Source organism: Populus trichocarpa, chromosome 5 (assembly GCF_000002775.5).
Source record: "Populus trichocarpa isolate Nisqually-1 chromosome 5, P.trichocarpa_v4.1, whole genome shotgun sequence".
NCBI classification, from domain to species: domain Eukaryota; kingdom Viridiplantae; phylum Streptophyta; class Magnoliopsida; order Malpighiales; family Salicaceae; genus Populus; species Populus trichocarpa.
The window spans coordinates 14,776,527-14,797,592 of NC_037289.2; the positions used below are offsets into that span (position 1 = coordinate 14,776,527).

Sequence of the window (21,066 nt, forward strand, 5' to 3'; positions counted from 1 at the left end):
ATAAAAAAATAATTTTTAAATTTTTTTCAAAGAAGTTTTTTTTAAAAAAAACAAACAGCACATATTTTCAAAAAAAAAACAAACATGGACAACTCGGTTGGTGTGATAGGTTATCTTTCTCATTGAGTTTTGAACCTTAAAAGACTAAAATACCCATTCTCATTTCCACCCCCATTTCCCTATAAAACTCAATAGTTAAGCCCAATTCAGTCCAATAAAGAAAAAGCATCCAGCCATTAGCAACGAGCATGTACCTTTTCAATCTCCTCCCTCGACCATTTCCTCACCTTCCATGACAAACAGTTAAAACCAAAAACAGCATCAACTCCATCAGCCAAAATGAACGAAAATCCCAACAGAGCCGAAGCCGAGCGCCTTCTCGGAATAGCTGAGAAACTCTTACAATCACGAGATCTCAGCGGCACAAAAGACTTCGCAGTTTTAGCTCAAGAAACCGAACCCCTTTTGGAAGGCTCAGAACAGATCTTAGCCGTTGCCGATGTGCTTTTATCAGCCGAAAAACGCATCAACAATCACCACGACTGGTACTCGATCCTGCAAATCAGCCAAAAAACTGACGATTCCGAACTTGTAAAAAAGCAGTATCGTCGCCTCGCATTACTCCTCCATCCAGACAAGAACAGGTACCCTTTCGCGGACCATGCCTTCAAGCTTGTCGCTGATGCTTGGGCTGTTTTGTCTGATACTTGTAAAAAAACGTTGTACGATAATGAATTGAGTTTGTTTTCGAAGATTGATTTGTCTACTTCAGGGAAATTACCGGTCAGGAGAAGCCAGAGACCGGTTGGCCATAAAAAGGCTGAAAATTTGAAAACTAATGTCAATAACGTGAGTAATCAACAAGAAGGGCAGGGACAGAGAGCTAAATTATCTTCGTTCTGGACCGCATGTCCGTATTGTTATATTTTGTATGAGTATCCTAGGGTTTACGAGAATTGTTGTTTGCGGTGTCAAAACTGCCAGAGAGGGTTTCATGCGGTTTTAATACCGTCACTGCCGCCTCTGGTTCCCGGGCAGGAGTCTTATTATTGTTGCTGGGGGTTCTTTCCTTTGGGGTTTACACTTGGTATTGCAGGGAGTGGGGAGAAAAATGGCGGGGGAGGTGCGGGGTTTCCTAATTGGATGCCGCCAGTGTTTGGAACAGAGCAGCTGCAAGGAGGTGATAAGAATTGTGTCAACGTGGCGGCAAATGTGGGCGGTAAGAGTGGTAGCGGTGGTGGCCATGGTGGCGCTGGTATGAGGAGTAATGCTGCATCTGCCACGCCAGTGAGGGTTGATGGGGAGAGTAAGGATAGAATGGTGGAGGCTTCTGGTAGGAGTGCAATGGGAATGCCTGGGAGTGCAACGGGCACGGCTGGGAATTCAACGGGGATGGCAGGGCCCAGGAAGAGAGGAAGGCCTAGGAAATATCCTGTGCAGGCGTAGTTTGTGATGTCTGATGTGTAGTCAGTAAGTGCAATGTGGTGGAAAGGAATAGAATGTGAAGGTGTTGACGGCTGAAGGATGGGAGTCTTTTTGCAGCTGGCTAAGTTTCGGGACTTCGTAGGTATTGTTGTTGTAACCTTTTTGCTTTTAGTTGTTTTGTAGAGTTCAAATGTTATGATGCAACTGACTGCGTATAGTTGATATGTAACATTTTATGATGTGTAGCAATGTCCTTTCAGCAGTTTATGCAATGTGTCTGTAAAACTTGTTCCGTGTTTCACTAAATGTACATTTTGTACGATGGTTATCTGTTCTATGCTGAACATTTTAGGCATTTAGTTTCAAAAATAAATAAATAAATAAAATGCAGGCATTCTATATGAAGTCAATGATTTGTAATGTTGGAATGTGCGAGTAAATGTAGGTAAATGCTACTTGAAAGTTCAAAGTAATTAGTAATATATTTTTTCATGACTATAGATCTATATGTCTGCATGCATACTTATCCTATAATCGAACTATGCTAATACTTTTAGATGTCATCAACATTGCTGCATGTGTTTTAAATTTTCTCCAGATATGTCAATTGATTTACTACGGTTTTTATTCATATTAACTAGATGGTCAAGTTCCTGCTCCCATGACTGAAAGTCAACTAAACAACTGTTCTTACAGTCGTCCTGTAGAAATTGGATGATCTTTTTATTCTTCTCGTGCATTATTTTACTTTCATTTCAGGGGCACAATATACTAGAATCTTGGAGTTCAAAACGTCTAGCATAATTTTGGTTCAAATGCAAATCATTAGAAGTTGTTTCTAGCTCCTTTCATCAGAATAGCTCAATGTTGGCATTGTCCTTGTTTAGTAGTTGTTGGAGTCTTTCCCATGATGTCTTGGTTGGGATGTCCATCTCTAGGCACCGGGTTTTGTTTCTAACCATGTTCTGTTTATGCTGCATAAGCTCTTTTATTCTTTTTACCTGTTCATTGGGGATTGCATGCTTGTCCTCAGAACTGGCAAAGAATGTTTTTAGGTCAATCTCCAAACATGCTCTATTCTGTGTGTTTCAAACATGGTTGCTGGATTGCATTGTTGGTAAAAAGCCCAAATGAAAAAGAGACTTGTTTTAGTTCAAGTGGAAATGGAAATGTAGACTTAGGTCATCTGGCCAGATTTTAGGTTCTTCCTGATTTTCTTTTCTGTCTGAAGTAGTATGTGTAATCTTTATAATCCATCTCTGGTTACCGGATCAAAGCTGAATAGAAAAATGAAGTTGAAAATTATTGTTAACAGGCATCGAAGTTGTCAATGTTCGTCGATGATGGTTAAGTCTGTTTGCATTATTGTCCCAGCTTGATTCACTTTGGCGTGGACAGCTTTTCTGCTGTAGGGTTTTCTGACATCTTGTGATCCTGGAAGTGAAGAAGGTAGAGCTTCTACAGTGCATGTTTGGAAGTCCGATTGAACTGTCTTTTAGCTTTGATTCAATTGTGGCAGGCTTAATTTACTGAATGAATCAGAGTTACATACCGAGAATTTTCTGACTAGTTTTCTCAGATATACATGGTCTCAATATTATCTGCCTTCTGTATCCGTTCATTTAAACTTGTCTAAACTGCCACAGGAGACTGGGAATAAAAGGTCTAGGTGGTCCACCGACTTTCTCGGTTTGGAGCCTTTGATCGCACAACGGTTACTTCGGGGATGGTGAAACTAGACAACAGGTGACACAAAGCAGCCAAGGCAGTCATAAATATTGAATTCCACTGCTGCTGCCTCCACTTTCTCCTCATTTACACCCCTATCGAGTGATTTAGGAACATGTCGCTTTAACAGTTTGACAAACATCAATTAGATTGAGTTTGTAACTTAATTGAAAGAATTATATTACGATTACAAAAAAAAAAAAAAAAACCTAGGCATAGATGTTTTCTACATGAATTTATGGTGTTTTATTTTTTCAATTTGGTAATCAAATTTTTTCTCATTTAATTGATTCTTTTATTGTCAAATTAGAACTCCATATAGTCAAATTGAAAGCTCGAGAATCAAAGTGAAAAAATAGGTGGTGATTTCAAAGAAGTTGTTGTGGAATGTTCATTTTGATACACAACTTCATATTCCTTAATTTTCAGTTCTTGATTTGAAAAAGGAGAAAGAGTTGTTGAGTTTCAGTAGTAGAGAGAAGACATTGACTAGAACCAATTTCATCCAAGAAAGACATTGATTTTGGTGTTAATAGGTTATATTCAATAAGTAGAGTTTCACTTGGGTATTCTTTGTCGTCTTCCTTGCTTAAGATGATAGATCTAATTTTGAGAATTTTTTGAGTTGATTTTGAGTTTTTGGGTTATTTGAGGTCATGTATGAGTTTATGAAAGTGCTTATAGCGTTTTCTAGGTGTTTTGCTTAAAAATTAGTTGAAAACCAAATTTTAGACTAAAAAAACCTAAGACTTGATTTTTCGACGACCTTTTGGTCTCCAGAAACTAAGCGACCAAATGACGTGTTGTTTGTGTTATTTTTTATTTTAAAAATTAAAGGGTGGATGACACATTGTCCACCTTTTAATATTGAAAAAACCTTTTAATATTGAAAAAAGAAGAAGCCTGGAACGTATGTCAAACCTCTTTTCATGAGCCTCTGCATGAACCATGTTTTTTTTAAGGGTCATGCGTGCGGGTAAGCCCACACACCTGGCTTATTTGTTCTTTTTTATATTTTTTAATATATTTTTAACCCTTTAAACTTGGAAAAAATATATCATTTCATCATTTCTTTGTTCTTTAGAGGTTTTTATTTTTATTTGACTTGAAAAAAAGTGTTTTTTTTATTATATGACTTTTTAAAAAACTAGGGTTGCTTTTTATTTCATGCATTACCTGGTTGGTGTATAATTAAATCAAAAATAACTTTGGAAAATAAAAAGTTGTTAAATCTAATGAGGTGCATGACCCGAATCGTAAGTTTGACACAGGTTAACTCAAGTTTTTTTTTTTAATTTAGTATTTATATTTTCAATTTCATCATTTAATATTAAGTTGATTGAAAATTGAGCATCATAATTTATTTCAGTTTTCTTTTGATGAGGTTACCATAGTCTTATGATCCAGGTCGTAGATTTAGTTGATTCACTCGAATCTATCCAGTTTAATCCAATATGTTACTATTTTAATATTTTTATAAAGAATATCATTTAATTTGTGTTAGATTTTCAATTCATCATTCTTTTTTTTTTTCTCTTAGAAAACATATTAATGATGCCTAGGCATTTTTTTATATGTCCAAAAAAAAGATTAATTTGATCTGTTTTTTTTTGCGTGTTTTTTTACTATCTGATTTAATAGAAATGTGATTCCAAGAAATAAAGTTGTTAGACTATAGAAATCAAAATTTTCTACCAATCAAATCTCGTCATGTGTTGAATATTTTGTTTTTACATGAAATGATAAAATAAAATTTAAATAAATAACATGGAAAAAAAAAATGAGCTTTCTTATATTTCTTGGCCAATGAAAGATTGGCACATGGGATGAAATATTCAAGATATCTTGTCATAAATGCAAGATTCCATCAATAAAGATCAATCAATAAAATTATGTCATGTGGCATTGGAAAAGGACCTGAAATCCCTTGCAAACCTCTATAAATAAAGGGCCTCGACCTAGAAAAAAAAGGGAGGTTTCTCAGAGATACAAATTTTCTTCAAGACAAACTCTTCAAGTAAAGAAGCTCTCTTAAAAACTTTCAAGTCTCCTTCGTCTACGCTTGAAGTCTACAAAGAACAAGGCTCTATTGGATCAAGCCTCAACCTAGAAAAAGAGGGGAGGTTTCTTGGAGATACAAATTTTCTTCAAGACAAACTCTTCAAGTAAATAAGCTCTCTTAAAAACTTTCAAGTCTCCTTCATCTACGCTTGAAGTCTACAAAGAATAAGGCTTTATTGGATCAAGTCTAAACGCCCCCCATTAGAGTTCTTCAACAGCACTTTAAAGACAAATCAAAGATATTTTTTAAAGTATCAAATCTTGCTTTGCAATACACCAAATTTGTGTTCTTGCAAAGCACAAATCTTGGCTTTATTTCACAAATAAATCAAGTCACTACATATCAAATACAAGGGAAGAATCAGAGGATTGTTTATTATTTTTGTAAGAATATTTTAAATAGAGATTGTACTCATTCATATATTTAATAAAATCAAATATTTTTACATGTTTGCTTTTCTAATTTCAGGTGTTTAAAATTGTGTCTACAAATTTCTGGTAACTCTTCTAGGGATTTCTCTACCTCTCATCTCTTCCCTTTAAGAAAGAATTTTCAACGTCCTCTCAATGTCAACTAGAAAAAACATGATCACCATTGTCGCTTCCAAAAGAAACAAGGCTACTGATTCAAGTTGTCGACATACCATTGAAGATTATTCAACCCTGCCATTGAAAACAAAATCTATCGCCGGGTTGTATGCACAAACTAAATCGATTATGAAGTTGACATTAACTTCAAATGCAAAAGGAGCATGAGAGCTCGCTCCAAACCTGAAGCTACAAGTAACTCCACTCCAAAAGCCAAGACGACTACTTTGACAATTCACCCATGGAAACTTCTCCATGTCAATCATCAAGTACGGCTTCGAGTTTTGAGACCATGTCAGTGATGAGGACTAAGACTATATTTTTGAAGGATTAAGTGGCTAACTTGACAAAACTCGTCAAGGGGCTTTCAACTTCACTCAAGGCAAAAGACCACGCGATAGTAAAGTTGATGAACAAACTCGGAAGCATGAAAGAGGGAGGCCAAACTTCGGCTACCAAGGCTTTGCAAGTAGATCAACTAGATGTCATTGAAGATTTTACAATTGGAGCTACAAGAAATATATGTGGTATTACTAATGATATTTTCACCACGAATCAATTGAAAGAACTTATCAAGGAAGCCATCATGGACCAAGTAAAAAGCTCAGTTCAACCTATATATTCTTATACAAAGTCATACACCCAAAGAATCAACGTGCTAAGGATGCCTCTAAGCTATCAACCACCAAAGTTTCAACAATTCGATGGCAAGGCAACATATAGCTCACTTTATAGAGACTTGGAACAATGTCGAAAGTGATGGTGATCTCATGATAAAACAATTTGTTTGTTCCTTGAAAGGTAATGCCTTCGACTAGTACACTGACTTTGAGTCTAGTTCAATCGATAGTTGGGAGCAATTGATATACGAGTTTCTTAACCACTTTTACAACACTCATCATGTGGTTAGCATGATTGAACTCACCAATGCATGTCAATGGAAGAAAGAGTTTGTCATTGACTACATTCATTGATGGAGAAACCTTAGCCTCAACTGTAGAGATCGGGTTACTGGAACTTCCATGCTAGATATGTGTATTCAAGGGATACATTGGGGACTACACTGTATTTTACAAGGCATCAAACTAAAGTCTTTTAAAGAATTGGCTACTTGAGCTCACGACATGGAACTTAGTATTACTACAGCTGAAAGCTCATTATTACCTATGCAAAAGCCCAAGAGAAATAAGCCTAAAGATCATAGATTCGGAAAGAGCGCTCTAAAGATCAAGGGAAAACAATCTTCAGTAGTTAACTCTGTTATCGTAAAGGTACCAATTGGAGTTCAGAGAAATGATCGTGCAACATCGATTACTTTTTACAAGGGTGAAAGAAAGAAGCCATCCTTGAAAAAGCAATAAGAAAAAGTGTATCCATTCCCAGACTTAGACATATCTAGGATGCTAAATGATCTGCTTGAGAAAAATCTCATCGAGTTGCTAGAGGTGAAACATCCTAAAGAAGCAAACCAAGTGGACAATTCGAACTATTGCAAATGCCATCACTTGATCAACCATTCCATAGAGAAGTGTTTTGTGCTGAAAGACAAGATCATGAGGCTACATAAGAATAATGCTATCATTTTTTATGAAGAAATAGCAGCCTCTAATATCACAACCATGGTCAATTTAGGTCCACACCATTCGCCCCCTACAATGAGTTTTGGCTCCTTTGAACCTATAGAATTTGGTGTCATTTTGCCTACAAGCTTCACTGTATCCTTAAGTCAAATTTCATGTATAACCCTTGCACCTCAAGTTAGCAACTTGAAGCCTGATTCACTTGAAAATTATGACGATAAAGGATGGACTTTAATCACGTGTAGAAAAGGAAGGAAAAAGTGCTTGTAAATGACAAAGCAAACTATAATGAGAATCTCGATGGTGAGGAAGGTAATTGATGAGCCGATACACTGAAAGATTTGACAAATGTCTATTCTACTTAGAGAGAGGGTTTTTCTAGCTCAAAGCTTAAGAAAACCCATTACACTAAATGAGTACATGCCAAAGGAGCTGAGAAGGATGGAAAATGTATTTGTTGCTTGCTATCATGATGATGAAGAGAAAACTTATACTACAAATGTCATGAAAGAAAGTCATGATAACTCTCTAAACTTACCTCACGATGTATGCAATGTGAAGATATCCTTTAATGATGAAGACCTATTGGTTGGATCAAAACTCCATAATCATTCTCTTTTTATTAAAGATATGTCGATGAAAAGATAGTGAATTGTATCTTGGTGGATGATGGTTTGATTGTCAATATACTATCTCTTAAGACCATGAAAGAGCTTGGGATTCCTATGAATGAACTCTCTCTAAGTTATCTGATGATTCAAGGCTTTAATCAAGGAGGGCAAAATGTTATGGGAAAGATAAGACTTGCGATACACATGGAAGATATGGAATCCAATGCACTTTTCCATGTAATAGATGTTGTTGTGATGTCACGGTCACACAAATTAATTATCATAGCTTAAATAAACAAGATAGTATAGAGCAAGCAAGGGGTCGATCCCATGAGGAAGGTTTAGTTCAGATTTTTATGCTATATAATATGCAACTGGGGGCTTTTAAAGTTATCTATGCTATGCTATAGTAAACAAAAAGAAACTATCAATGCTAAATCAAAGAAAACTAAAATTTATCAAGAAAACAAACCTCGGTCACAAGTAAACATTCACCTACAGAAATCAGAACTGATCATGGAAACAAAATATCAATTTATACTCTGAATATTTATCTTTTGTTACGTTGATTAGTTAACAGATCCGTTGTATAACTAATCCTAACCATCAAACAACCACAGTGTCCGCACTAGTAATTTAATTCAATGGAAGCCTTAAGAACTAGATAAATTGATTAATCTAGATAACATAACTGTCCGTAGTTCATGTTTGATTTGTTCGAATGTTCTCAAGATTAATAACATAGATCCGCCACAATTATTAAACTCAGTTACTTCACAAGTTTATATACCACAACTCCGGTTTTGATAGCAAACTTAGCAATAGATTGTTCACAATAATAACTTAGAGTCCGCTCTATCAATTAAAAGAAACAATCATAGGAAATAAGCATAGGAGAATAAACATATTCATTCATCATATAAACTGAAAAGAAAAGGTAAAATAAATCTTACAATTCTTGAAATCCAAAGGTTTCTATGTTCTTGCAACCAAGAAAAAAAATTTAGGCTTGGCTGGCTAAATCTCACATGTCTATTGAACAACTAATCAAAAAGAAAGAAGAATGCATGATTTCGGGTTTTTTAGAGGAAGGTGCGTTTTTTATCTCTTGGCTGGCCGCTCCCTCTTCTTTTCTCTCTTTCTTTTTATTTGATAGGAAACCCTAATATCTCTTTCCTATAAAATAGTCCTTACCTAAGTAGACAATTTATATTTAAGTAGTTCAATAGCTATTTTCCTAAAAAAGGAGAAATAGCTTTGCATAAAATCCTCAAACTTTGACTTTGGACTTATAAGAGTTAAATTGCCAAAATAAAGACTTGGATGTCGGTTTGGATGCTTTGGGATGTAATTTGGACTTCTTTCTTCACAAAACCTGTCTGCTGGCAGAATTCATATGTCATCTTAGAAAAATCATATCTCTCTCATATGAGCTCCTTTTTTACTGACATTTGGTAGGCTGATAGGTCTTCGAGTCAGGAATCGAAAACAATTGAATTTGCATCAAATGGACTTCTGTAGCTCAAGATATTCAAGTCGGAATGGACGAAGGTCAACATTGGCAGAATGCAAGATTTGTCTTTGAAGGCTGCGATCTCTATGGTGTTTCTGTTTTTTATTTTTCTTGCCATATATTTACAGAAAGGTATGGATGTTAGCTTTCTAATGGCACTAGAATCACTTCGTTTCAACCTCTAGATCTCAAGCTCTGCACAAAACATAGGTCAGAGGTCAAATCTGTCAATTATCTCCAATTTACTTCTTTTTGAATCTTACATCCAAAAGTGCCTTCAAAACAAAAAACAAAGAATATCAAGGCATTTTATATATAAAACATAGGCAAAATACTAGGTAAATATGGATAAAAATATCAAATAATATAGTTGCATCAGATGTCAAAACTATTTACAACATGCTACTTAGATGACCATGGATATATAAAAATGGTATCGTCTCCTCAACGCTCCACCAATGTTTTAAGTATTGTCAAAATGGACAAGTGAGAAAGATAGTAGCGGACACCGACCCCTTTACCATAACTAAAGCCCATTTTGCATACACAAAGTTCTATTTTAAGTCAACTGTGATGAAAGAACTACAATCCCCACCTGACCATCTAGGAGAGGGAAAATTGACAATAAAAGCTCAAAAGGGTATAAGTCATCTACAAATGAAAGAGCGACTTGTCCAACGAAGAATAAAAGAAATGAAAAGGTAGTAGAAAACTTTGTTGATAATAAGGTATCACGTAAAGCAATAGATAGTACTATGATATATCCGAGTATTAGCAAGAAAAGAGGGTCAATCTTATTTTACTAAGGATGGAGAGAAGATCAACAAGGGGCTCAAAAACTTGACCTTGCTAGCTACTAATCTCGCATTGAACAAGGTGTCAAAACCTTTATTAAAAGGGTTTATTCATCAAACTGAATTGATGGTTAAAATCTTGAAGGACTCCCTAATAAACAGGCGAATGACTTTGATCCTAATGCTTATAAGCTTTTAGCCAGGGTTGATTATAGTCATGAGAACATCAATAAATTAGTAAAGGATGATGATATGACTCAAGCCGAAGGTAAACTAGTTTCTACAAAGACTAGGAAGGCTTTGAGAGAGAAGAAAACTTTTGGCAAAACTTTAAGGGTTGGTCTTGGATACGAGTCTTCTACAATGCTTCATTTTAAGATTAAAAAGAGGTCTCACGATACATAAGTGTGGAAGAAGTGAAGGACAAACAACAAAGTCAATCTACACCTCTTAGAGCTTCAGTTTGGGATTGTCTTGGTGTAACTACGACTTGTGCTTCCATTTTTGTTAAGATTGGAACCCAAAAGAGTGGAAGGACACTAAAACACATATTAGTCTGTACAAGACATGGACAGTCCAAGTAAAAGATGACAAGTATATAGTCAATCATCCACCAAATTTGATGGAGGGTTCAAAGGATTCTCATAACAAAATACCTTCATGCATGAAGAGACAATGTGAGTGGGTGGCGAGTGCTAAGGTGACATTGAAAAGGAAAAAGCATATGATAGTGATCACAACCCCCTCTGATGAAGAGAAAGAAGATAAAATGATGTATCTCACTTCAAATAACATCACCATTGAATAGGATGGTAATAATGAGCATATCATCGGAGAAGATGTTGAGGAAGCTTTGCCCACCTTTGAATCAGAAAATAAACCTATAGTGGATGAGTTTAAAGAGATTAACTTAGGCATTGTTGAAAACCCACGCCCAACCTTCATCAATGCAAACTTATCACATGAAGAAGAAATGGATTACATGGAACTTTTGATGGAGTATCAAGATATCTTTGCTTGGTCCTATGATGAAATGCTAGGTTTAGACCCAATGGTTGTTGTCTATCAATTAGAAGTAAAAAATAGAGCTAGAGTTGTAAAACAAGCCCAACGTTGCTTTTGTCCTGAACTCATCTTATAGATTGAGGTCGAAGTCAACAAACTTATCCAAGTAGGTTTCATTCGTGAGGTCAAATATCCTGCATGGATTTCAAATATTATGCTAGTAAAAAAGAAGAATGGCTAAATTCGTGTTTGTGTGGATTTTCGAGACCTTAACTATGCTTGTCCTAGAGATGACTTTCCATTTCCAATCACTGAGATCATAGTTGACGCTACTATAGGCCATAAGAGATTCACCTTCATGGATGGTTCATTTGGCTATAATTAGATTTGAATGGCACCCGAAGATGAGGAGAAGATGGCTTTCTGGACTCTGAAAGGGATGTATTGCTATAAAGTCATGCCTTTTGGCTTAAAGAATGCAGGTGACACTTATCAAAGGTAGAAGATTTTTGATGATATGCTTTATCAACATGTTGAATGCTATGTTGATGGCCTCGTATGGTGAAGTCAAAAGAAAAATAAAACCATTTGCAAGATCTTCATCTGGTATTTAAACGGTCACACCAATTTCAACTAAAAATGAACTCACTAAAATGCATATTTGGTGTGTCCTCAGGCAAAATCCTAGGATTTATAGTTCGACATTGAGAAATTGAGATTCACAAGTCTAAGATCGATGTCATCCTAAAAATGCTGGAGCCAAGAAACATCCACGAGTTGAAGAGTCTCCAAGGAAAGTTGGCCTATATACAAAGATTCATTTCTAACTTAGCGGGTCAATGTCACCCATTCACCCATTTGATAAAGAAGGATACATCATTTTATTAGGATGAAGCTTGTATTAATGCTTCCAACAAGATTAAAAAGTACTTGCTAAATCCACCTATCCTACAAGCACTAGTACCAAGATGCCCATTTATCCTTTATATTGTGTCTCAAATACATTTCTTAAGAGTGTTATTGGCATAAAAAAGTAATAAAGATAAAGAAAGTGCTCTATATTACCTTAGCGGGACATTAAATAGGGGGCTGTAATAGAGAAGACATGTCTAGCATTAATGTTTGTGATAAAGAAGTTAAGCACATTCAGTATGACTAATCTCCTAAGCTGACCCTCTCAAGTACATCATCTCAAGGCCAATACTATTGGGAAGAATGGCAAAATGGGCTTTATTGCTTCAAGAATTTAAAAGTGTATATGTCTCACAAAAAGCGATCAAAGGGCAAGCACTAGTTGATTTTCTCATTGATCATCCTATTCCCGATGAATGGAAGTTCTTTGAAGACCTGCCTAATAAGGATGTTTTGTTTATTAAAATGTCAGAACCGTGGAAAATGTTCTTTAATGGTGCAGCATGAAAAAATGGAGGCGGAGCTGGGGTAATATTCATCATACTAGAACGAGAGGTCTTGCTTTTCGCCTTTTCACTTACTAAATGTTGTTCCAATAACATGGTCGAATATCAAGCTTTGATTCTTGGGCTGGAAATGGTGATGAATATAAAAATGTCTCACCTTAAAGTTTTTAGAGATTCTCAATTAGTCATCAAACAACTCCTCTCACTTTATGAAGTCAAGAAGCCAGAATTCATCTCATATCACAAGTATGCACTAAAACTGATGACATCACTTGATTATGTCACTTTAAAACATGTACTATGAAAAGAGAATAAGCAAATCGATGCCTTAGCAAATTTGGCGTTAACATTAGCATAATGTAGCGAGGAAATAAAAGTCTTTGTGTGTCAAATATAAGTCAGTCCACCGATAATTCATAACGTAGAAGAGAAAGAACAAGTAGGTGCAGTTTCTGTCTGTGAGATTGAAAAAGAAAACTTTCGTCAGCCGCTTATCAACGATTTGAGACATGATAAACTACCTAAAGACATACTCTATAAGATAGATGTGAGATGAAGAGCTTCTTTCTTCATATACTTCCAATGCACTCTTTATCGATGCTATTTTGATGGAGTCTTTTTGCGTTGTCTCGGAGAATAAGCTACAAAAGCACTAGAAGAAACACACTCTGGGATCTATGAAGTGCCTAATTGGGTTTTAAACTTCACTTTTGAATCAAAAGAATGGGGTACTACTGGCCTATAATGGTGAAAGACTGCACAAACTATATGCTAGAAGATGTCAAAGTTGTCAATTACATGTTAATTTGATCCACTAGGCACTCGAGCCTTTACACCCAACAATTGCTTCTTGGCCCTTTGATGCATGGGGACTTGATGTGGTAGGGCCATTACCGAAAAGCTTTGGGGGGCATCTTTACATATTGGTCACAACAAATTACTTCTCAAATAGGGCAGAAGATGTAGCATTAAAATAGATCAAGAAAGAGACAGTTGTAAACTTCATTCGGACAAACATCATCTACCGTTATGGGGTACCGAGACATATCATAACTGATAATGGAAAGGAGTTCTACAATACAACAATGAACAAGTTGTATGCACAGTTCGGTTTCAAACAACATAACTCTTCTATGTATAATACTCCAACTAATGGCTTGACGAAAGCTTTTAATAAGACCTTATGCAATATTCTCAAGAATATGGTGAATCGCTCGAAGAAGGATTGACATGATAGAATTGGAGAAGCATTATAGGTTTATCGTACTACATTTTAAAAGCCAAATCAAGTTACTCCATATTCCTTGATATACGAGGTAAAAGTTGTTCTTTTACCATAATGTCAAATTCCATCTCAAAGAATTACAATCCAAGAAGGACTCTCCAACATAGACAATGTTCTTCTACACCTCGAAAAACTTGAAGCTTTAGATGAGAAGCGTCATGAAGCATAACAACTATTAAAATGTTATCAAGCCTGACTTTGCAAAGCTTTCAATAAAAAGGTGTGACCGTACTCATTCCAAGTTAGAGATCTTGTGTTGGCAATACGACGCCCAATAATCATGTCAAAATACATGGGCAACAAGTTCCTCTCCAAATAAGATGGACCTTATGTGGTTCAAGAAGTCTACAATAATGGAGCTTACAAAATTATCAATGTGAATAGATTGAGGATTAGGCCTATCAACAAAAAATTCTTAAAGAGATACTATGCTTGAAATCTGATATAGCTCCTAGCCCGCACGAGCTAACACTCAAGGTTTTAATGTCAATCTTAGCCCAAATAATATGTACATTTGTATCCTTATTTTATGCTTAAATTAAGCCTCAAATCAGCCTCCAAATCAGCCCAAACACAATCCATGATCTTAGATGTCCACACAACAAATAACATTTGATTTATTTTGGGTAATTCATTGATCCAATAGGGCAAGCACATGGATGGAAAGCTGGAGGGGACATTGTCACATTATTTTGGGTCAAAAAGAAAAAAAAGACAGCTCACAAAGGAGGAAGAAAAACGTGCACCAAAGTGTTCTCCAAGCTGACCTGATTTGATTTTCCAGAACACCTTTCGGTGTTTTGCCCATAACTTTTGACTTAGATGTCAAAATGAGCTGTTCTTTAATGATATGGAAATCTAACAGAATGGGCTATAAATATGTCTCTAATAGCCATCTTCAAAAGAGGCTTCTAAGAGGGTCGAATTGCTGTCCAAAGTTAGAGTCAGATTTGTGTCCGAATTTTTACTGAAATTGTGTTGTGTTCTTCTTTATAGATTTCGGTTCTTTAGCTTGTAAAACTCATTATTTCCGTTTGATTCAAGTTATTTTATGTTTATTAAAGTGTTATTATATATAATCATGGTTGGCTAATCTCCTTCTTGGATCCAAATCAAGGATGATGGTAGTTGAGGTGAGTTCTTTAAGATATGAATGAATCTTAGTGTCTATCTTTTCATTTTCTTCATGAATGTTTTATTATTGCAAAGAAATTTTAGAAATCATTTAGGTAATGTTATAATCTTGAATTTTTATGCACAAACCTTAGTTTTGGTATAGAGATTGTTTGATTCAATGTCTTACTTAATATGAAAATACTTGTTCATTCTTAAGCAATAATCAATCTTCATCTTTTTAAACTTCATTGTAATATCTTCCGATCTAATATCACCATCGTTGATATTAGGTTGAGTTATCTTATATATGTTGAAGGAATCACCAATACATCACCATTAAAATTGATTTGGACCAAGACTTACTTTTTCTTGTCATTTAAAATCTATTTACACTTTTTCATCTTTGAAAACAAATCCATCAATCATTTTCAACCAAGTTATTGTTAATTTAATTTCTCTTGAGTTTTTTTTGTTACCTAGCTTAATTTCCAGATCTAGCTCTCTGTGGATATGACCTCGATCTTACCGAGTTAATTGCTACATAGTACACTCGTGCACTTGCGAGTTAAAACAAGCCGATCATAAAAAGCGGTCAAACAATACCATCCCTTAAAGACTATCTGGACTTATATGATTGTTCACAAAAAAAAAACTTACAGAACCTTTCATACAAGAAGAAAGTTACCAAGGCATTCGTATTCACTTCCCTTTGAGGATCAGCAAGTAGGAATTATTTATGGTGAAATACGAAGTGTTGCAATTAAGATTATATGCCTTCATTAACAAGGTGCTTCAAAACGTTTCATTGATGAATGCAATGCTTTAAGAAGCGTAAATCATTATGATCTCCTAAAGATCTTCATTGCTTGCTCAACCATTGATCATCAAAATACAACAAATTACCCCAGCAAAAAAGCTGCCACAACTACTCCAAATATATGTTTGGCATTTATTTTTTCTCTCTTCTAGTGCAATCTCTCTCTCGTTGGATGTGTTGTCGATAACTTTGCAGTGCTCCAAGGATTTGAAAGGGATTTTCATCTAGAGAACAACAGTCTAGAAACAACTCTTTTAAAACCTGCTAAAGTGAAGTTAACAAAATTGTTGTTGCTGCTGCAACATGCAAAGCTCACCTTTGTTGGAAAAGAACGATAGGGTGTGGTAGCTAATTTATAAGAACAAAGCCAAAGAATAATAAGAGGAATGAGAGGAATGATATTTTATTAAGAATTTTCTCAAAAGATACACCTTTATAGCTCTTCTCTATATCTCTCTATACTTGTGTATAATGCTTAAGATTACAAGCTTATTTATAGGCCTCAAGTCCTAAATAATCAAGGAATTAAATTATTCAAAGGAAATCCTAATCTAATAAGGAATCTAACATTCTAATTAAAAAAGAATTCTAATAAACTAGTCTATTATAAATCCTTCTTCATCAAGGATTCCTACATTAATTAGGATTCCTCATTTAACTATTATTAAAACTCTTACAAACTCTAAATCCTAGTAGCCTAAATCCTAGTTGATATTGAACTTCAACACTGCCCCTCAATATCAACTGTTATCATTCTTCATAACTCCCAGCATATCTCTCATCTTTGCAAAAAAACATCATATTTGAGTGATTTTGTGAAAATATCTTATACTTGGTCTTGAGTCTTCACATACTTGACTTCAACTTTCTTATTTGCAATGCAATCTCTTAGATAATGAAATCTTGTGTCGATGTGCTTACTTCTGTCATGAAAAACTGGATTTTTAGCTAATGCAATGGCTGATGAGTTGTCTATATAAATCTTTATAGGCTTCTCTTATGGCATTTGCAACTCCTTCAATAATCTTCTTAGCCATATGGAATGACAAACACAACTATATATTCAGCTTCACAAGTAGAAAATGTGACAATAGATTGCTTCTTTGAACTCCATATGAAAGTTGTGTCTTCCATGTAGAAAACAAAACCTGTAGTGATATTTATATCATCCATATCTCTATCCCAATCACTATTACTATAACCCACAAGATCAAAGCTATTAGAATCATCGTAGAATAAGCCAAAATCTACGGTACCTTTGATATATCATAGAATTCGTTTCAAGGCTTTGAAGTGAGTCATAGTTAGTGTCTCCATAAACCTACTCACAAGTCTTACTCGATAAAGAATATCTCGATGAGTGTATGTCAAATATCTCAAACTCCCAACTAAGTTCTTGAATGTTGTAAAGTTTATCTTCTCCCCTTCATTATTCTTTGACATCTTCACTCCACACTCGACTAGAGTATTCACTTTTGCACAATCCTCCATTTTGAATTTCTTGACAATCCCCCTTGTAAACTTCTCTTGATTCACAAAGATTCCATCTTCTCCTTGTTTGATCTCAATCCCTAAGTAGTAGGACATGAGACCAATATCTGTCATCTCAAACTCCTTGATCATTGCTTCCTTGAAGTCTCCAAACATTTTTGGATTATTTCCTGTAAAGATTAAGTCATTCATATACAAACATATAATAATTGTATCACCACTTTTTTTTATCTTTACATAGATAGCATATTCATGGGGGCACTTAACAAATCTATTTTTTTAGGAAATAGCCATCAATACGACTATACCAAGCCCTTGGAGCTTGCTTTAATCCATACAAGGCTTTATTTAACTTTAAAATATTATCTTCGTGTCCCTTTACTTCATAACTCATAGGTTGCTCAATGTAGATCTCTTCTTCAAGAAAACCATTAAGAAAGGCTGATTTGACATCCATTTGATAGATTCTCCATCTATGTTGGGCAGTAGTGGCAATGATTAATCGAATGATCTTTGTTGCTACCCAATTTTTGACCTATCTTTTTTATAAAAAATTTCAAAAATCCAAAAATAGCGAAAAACAACGAAAATAAAAAAAATATGTTTTTTTAATATATTTGCATCTTTTTTAGCATTTTCAGCAGTCTCAAAAGAATTTAAATTTTCAAAGGTCTTTTGAACGCGTTCGAATTTTCACACTTCATTTTTAAAATCATTGACTTTCCTCATTGAGTTGATATTGATATTGCTCATTTTAAAAAAAAAATACAAAAAACAAGAAAAATCAAATTTGCAAAAAGAAAAGAAAAGTTAAGGGACCAAGTTTGGGGACCCAACCACACTTCTCCTATAAATACCACTAAACCAACACATACCAGAAGGGGCAATTTTGAGAGACCGGGGGGAAATACCAAAAAAGAAAACCTAAACCTAAACCCATCTCTGCAGAAAGCCGCCACCCCCTCCCTTTTGAAAAACCAGAGAACCAAGGCAGCCGCCCCTGTCCCCCCCTGCCATTTTCGGCACCTCCTACCTGAGCCAGTAACCTCTCCCTGCACACAGACCTTCCCCCTCTCATTTTCTCCCTCGTTGCAACCCCTCCCCCCATTCATTAACCCGGACCTGTCTCACACATAAAAACAAAACCATTTTCCCCTTTTCCCTAACTCTTCCCCACACACGCTCGGCCACAACCTCCATCTTCCCTCTCCAGTCAGCTCAACTTGCTCCCCATTTCCCTACACACTAGCCTCTTCAGACTAGTCAAGACAGCCCCCTCACTCTCCTCTCAGCACCGTCCTCACCGCCGGAGATCTAGCAGCCCACAGATCCCCATCTATTCCCTCGCCGTCGACCACAATGGAGCTTCCCTCATCTGCACTGACCGGCTTCCATCGAAGCCTCTTAGCTGACACCAACCCAAGACCAGCCCGAACACAGCAACGCCCACAGACCCAGATTTGTCCGCCGTCTTCCTCCAGCTCCTCCCACACAAACATCGTCCCCTTCCTCAGCTGCCAGATCTGCCGCTTGAAGAAGAAGGAAAGAACAACAAACCAGACCCGAGAGCAAATCTGGATAAAAAAGAAAACTTAAAATCAACTGTTGTTTGTGCGTTTTTCTCTTGTTACACATGATAGTGATCTTCACCGCCAGCAGGGAAGGAAAGAAATGAGGAAACCATTCGAGATCCCCCTATTTGCTTGGACTTTCTCTATGGGGGCGCGTGGGTTCACGAGCCGTCAGTGGTGGCTGCGCGTAGAGAAGATGTGCCGCCACTGTTCCCGTGTCCAAAAACCTTCCAGCACTATTCTCGAGGTTTCTTCTTTTTGTAATTTCCAGACGTTGATGTGTATATTTAGATTAATGTTGTTTCATTCATTTTGAATTTTTAATTTCTGTTATGTTGTAACATGTAATCATGGGTGTATGTGTAAAACATAGTAAAAGAGAATGTGTTTTTGTATTTTTTTTAATGATGTTTTTTTATGATAAGACCACAAAGACAAAAGAAGAATTTAATGTTTTGATTTGCTCACGGTTAAGGATTATAAACTTTAATATAAGTCGTATTCCTGATATCCGATGAAAAGACAAAATCTTTAAACTTCTTTAACATATCAAAACCACAAAGCAGCTTACCTCAGGTAGGGTGCGCTAGGGGTGCTAATACCTTCCCTAGTCACAACTAGTTCCTCACCCATGAATCTCTAACAAGACCAGTACACTCAGGTTTCCTAGTAACCTCTTAATGAAATACTAGGTGGTGACTCCCAAAGAACAAGCAAACTTACAAAAATCACCATAGATGTCGTGTGGGGACGTGCGACAATCTCCAATCTATCAATAGGAGCAAAAACCTCTTCATAGTCAATCCCATGCTTTTGACTATAGCCTTTTGCCACTAATTGTGCCTTGTATCTCTCAACCTCTCCTTTAACGCTTTTCTTTTCTTTATAGATTCACTTGACACCTATTGACTTATTTTCATTTGGTTTATGAACCAATCTTCATGTGTCATTCTTCTCAATTGATGCAATCTCCTCATCCATAGCAATTCTTCATTTTGCATCCTTTATTGCTTCTTCAAACACTACAGTATCACATTTAGCAAGATGACAATATAGTGTTACATCATCAATAGGATTAGTTACCTCATATAAGTCATCAAAGCTCCTCATCTTTCTTGGTAGACTTGGTGGAGTGCCACTACTTGAGTTTTCATTAGAAGAAGAAGAAGAAGTTGAGCTCATTGGTGTTTGTGGAGGTGTGACTATAGGTTCTTGATGATCTTCATATATTTCCTCCTCTTCATCAAGAATCGGTATGAAGTCATATTTCTCACCATCATTTACCTTCCAATCCCATGCTCCTTCTTTATTGAACTCAACATCTTTACTAATTACCATATTTCCTTCATTAGGGTTGTAAAGCTTTTATCCTTTAGACTTTTGGTCATAAGCCATAAAGATCATCTTTTTGCTTTTGTCATCTAGCTTGGTCTTTACTTGATCATCTACATGCACATAACCAATGCTCCCAAAAACTTTCAAGTTAAAGACACTTGGCTTTTTTCTACTCTATGCTTCTTGTGGAGTTATGTCATTCAAGCTTTTAATATGACATCTATTTGACAAGTAGATAGCACAATCTATAGCTTCATTCCAAAACTTTTTAGGCATTTTCTTGGTTTCGAGTATGTTTCTCGCCATGTTGATGATTCTATTCTTTCTCTCTACCACACCATTTTGTTGTGGGGATCTAAGCATCATCAGGAGTCTCTTTATACCATGATCTTCACAAAACTCATTAAAATCATTTGAACAAAATTCACCCTCCCTATATGTCCTAAGTGATTTTATAGAATAATCACTTTCCTTTTCAACTAATATTTTAAACTTTTTAAAATAACTAAACACATTAGACTTTCCTTTTAAGAAATATACCCAAGTCTTTCTACTATAATCATCAATAAAAAGTAGAAAATATAAATATTTACCAAACGAACATGGTTTGTAGGACCACAAACATCGGCATGTATTTTTTATAGAGGTTTATTTGCTCTTGATGTAGACTCCTTTGGAAAACTCTTGCAAAATTACTTGCCCATTAAACATCCTTCACACAACTGATT

General features: G+C 35.7%; 1 protein-coding gene across 3 annotated transcripts; it reads left to right on the forward strand.

Moving 5' to 3' along the window:
- Positions 1-219: 219 nt before the first annotated feature.
- Positions 220-3,517, forward strand: LOC7468854 (uncharacterized). 3 transcript variants are annotated; one of them, XM_024602222.2, is made up of 3 exons: positions 220-1,567; positions 2,741-2,874; positions 3,072-3,517. In XM_024602222.2, exon 1 carries the CDS (start codon positions 340-342, stop codon positions 1,444-1,446), a length of 1,107 nt encoding a protein of 368 aa, XP_024457990.1. In that variant the 5' UTR covers positions 220-339; the 3' UTR covers positions 1,447-1,567; positions 2,741-2,874; positions 3,072-3,517. The 3 variants fall into 3 exon arrangements, with proteins under 3 accessions (XP_024457990.1, XP_024457991.1, XP_052309286.1); XM_024602223.2 differs by lacking the exon at positions 2,741-2,874; XM_052453326.1 differs by lacking the exon at positions 3,072-3,517 and having other exon boundaries at positions 2,741-3,034.
- Positions 3,518-21,066: the final 17,549 nt, after the last annotated feature.

Coding starts and splice junctions, on each gene's coding strand:
- LOC7468854 (XM_024602222.2), top strand. CDS start 340: ATGAACGAAAATCCCAACAGAGCCGAAGCCGAGCGCCTTCTCGGAATA.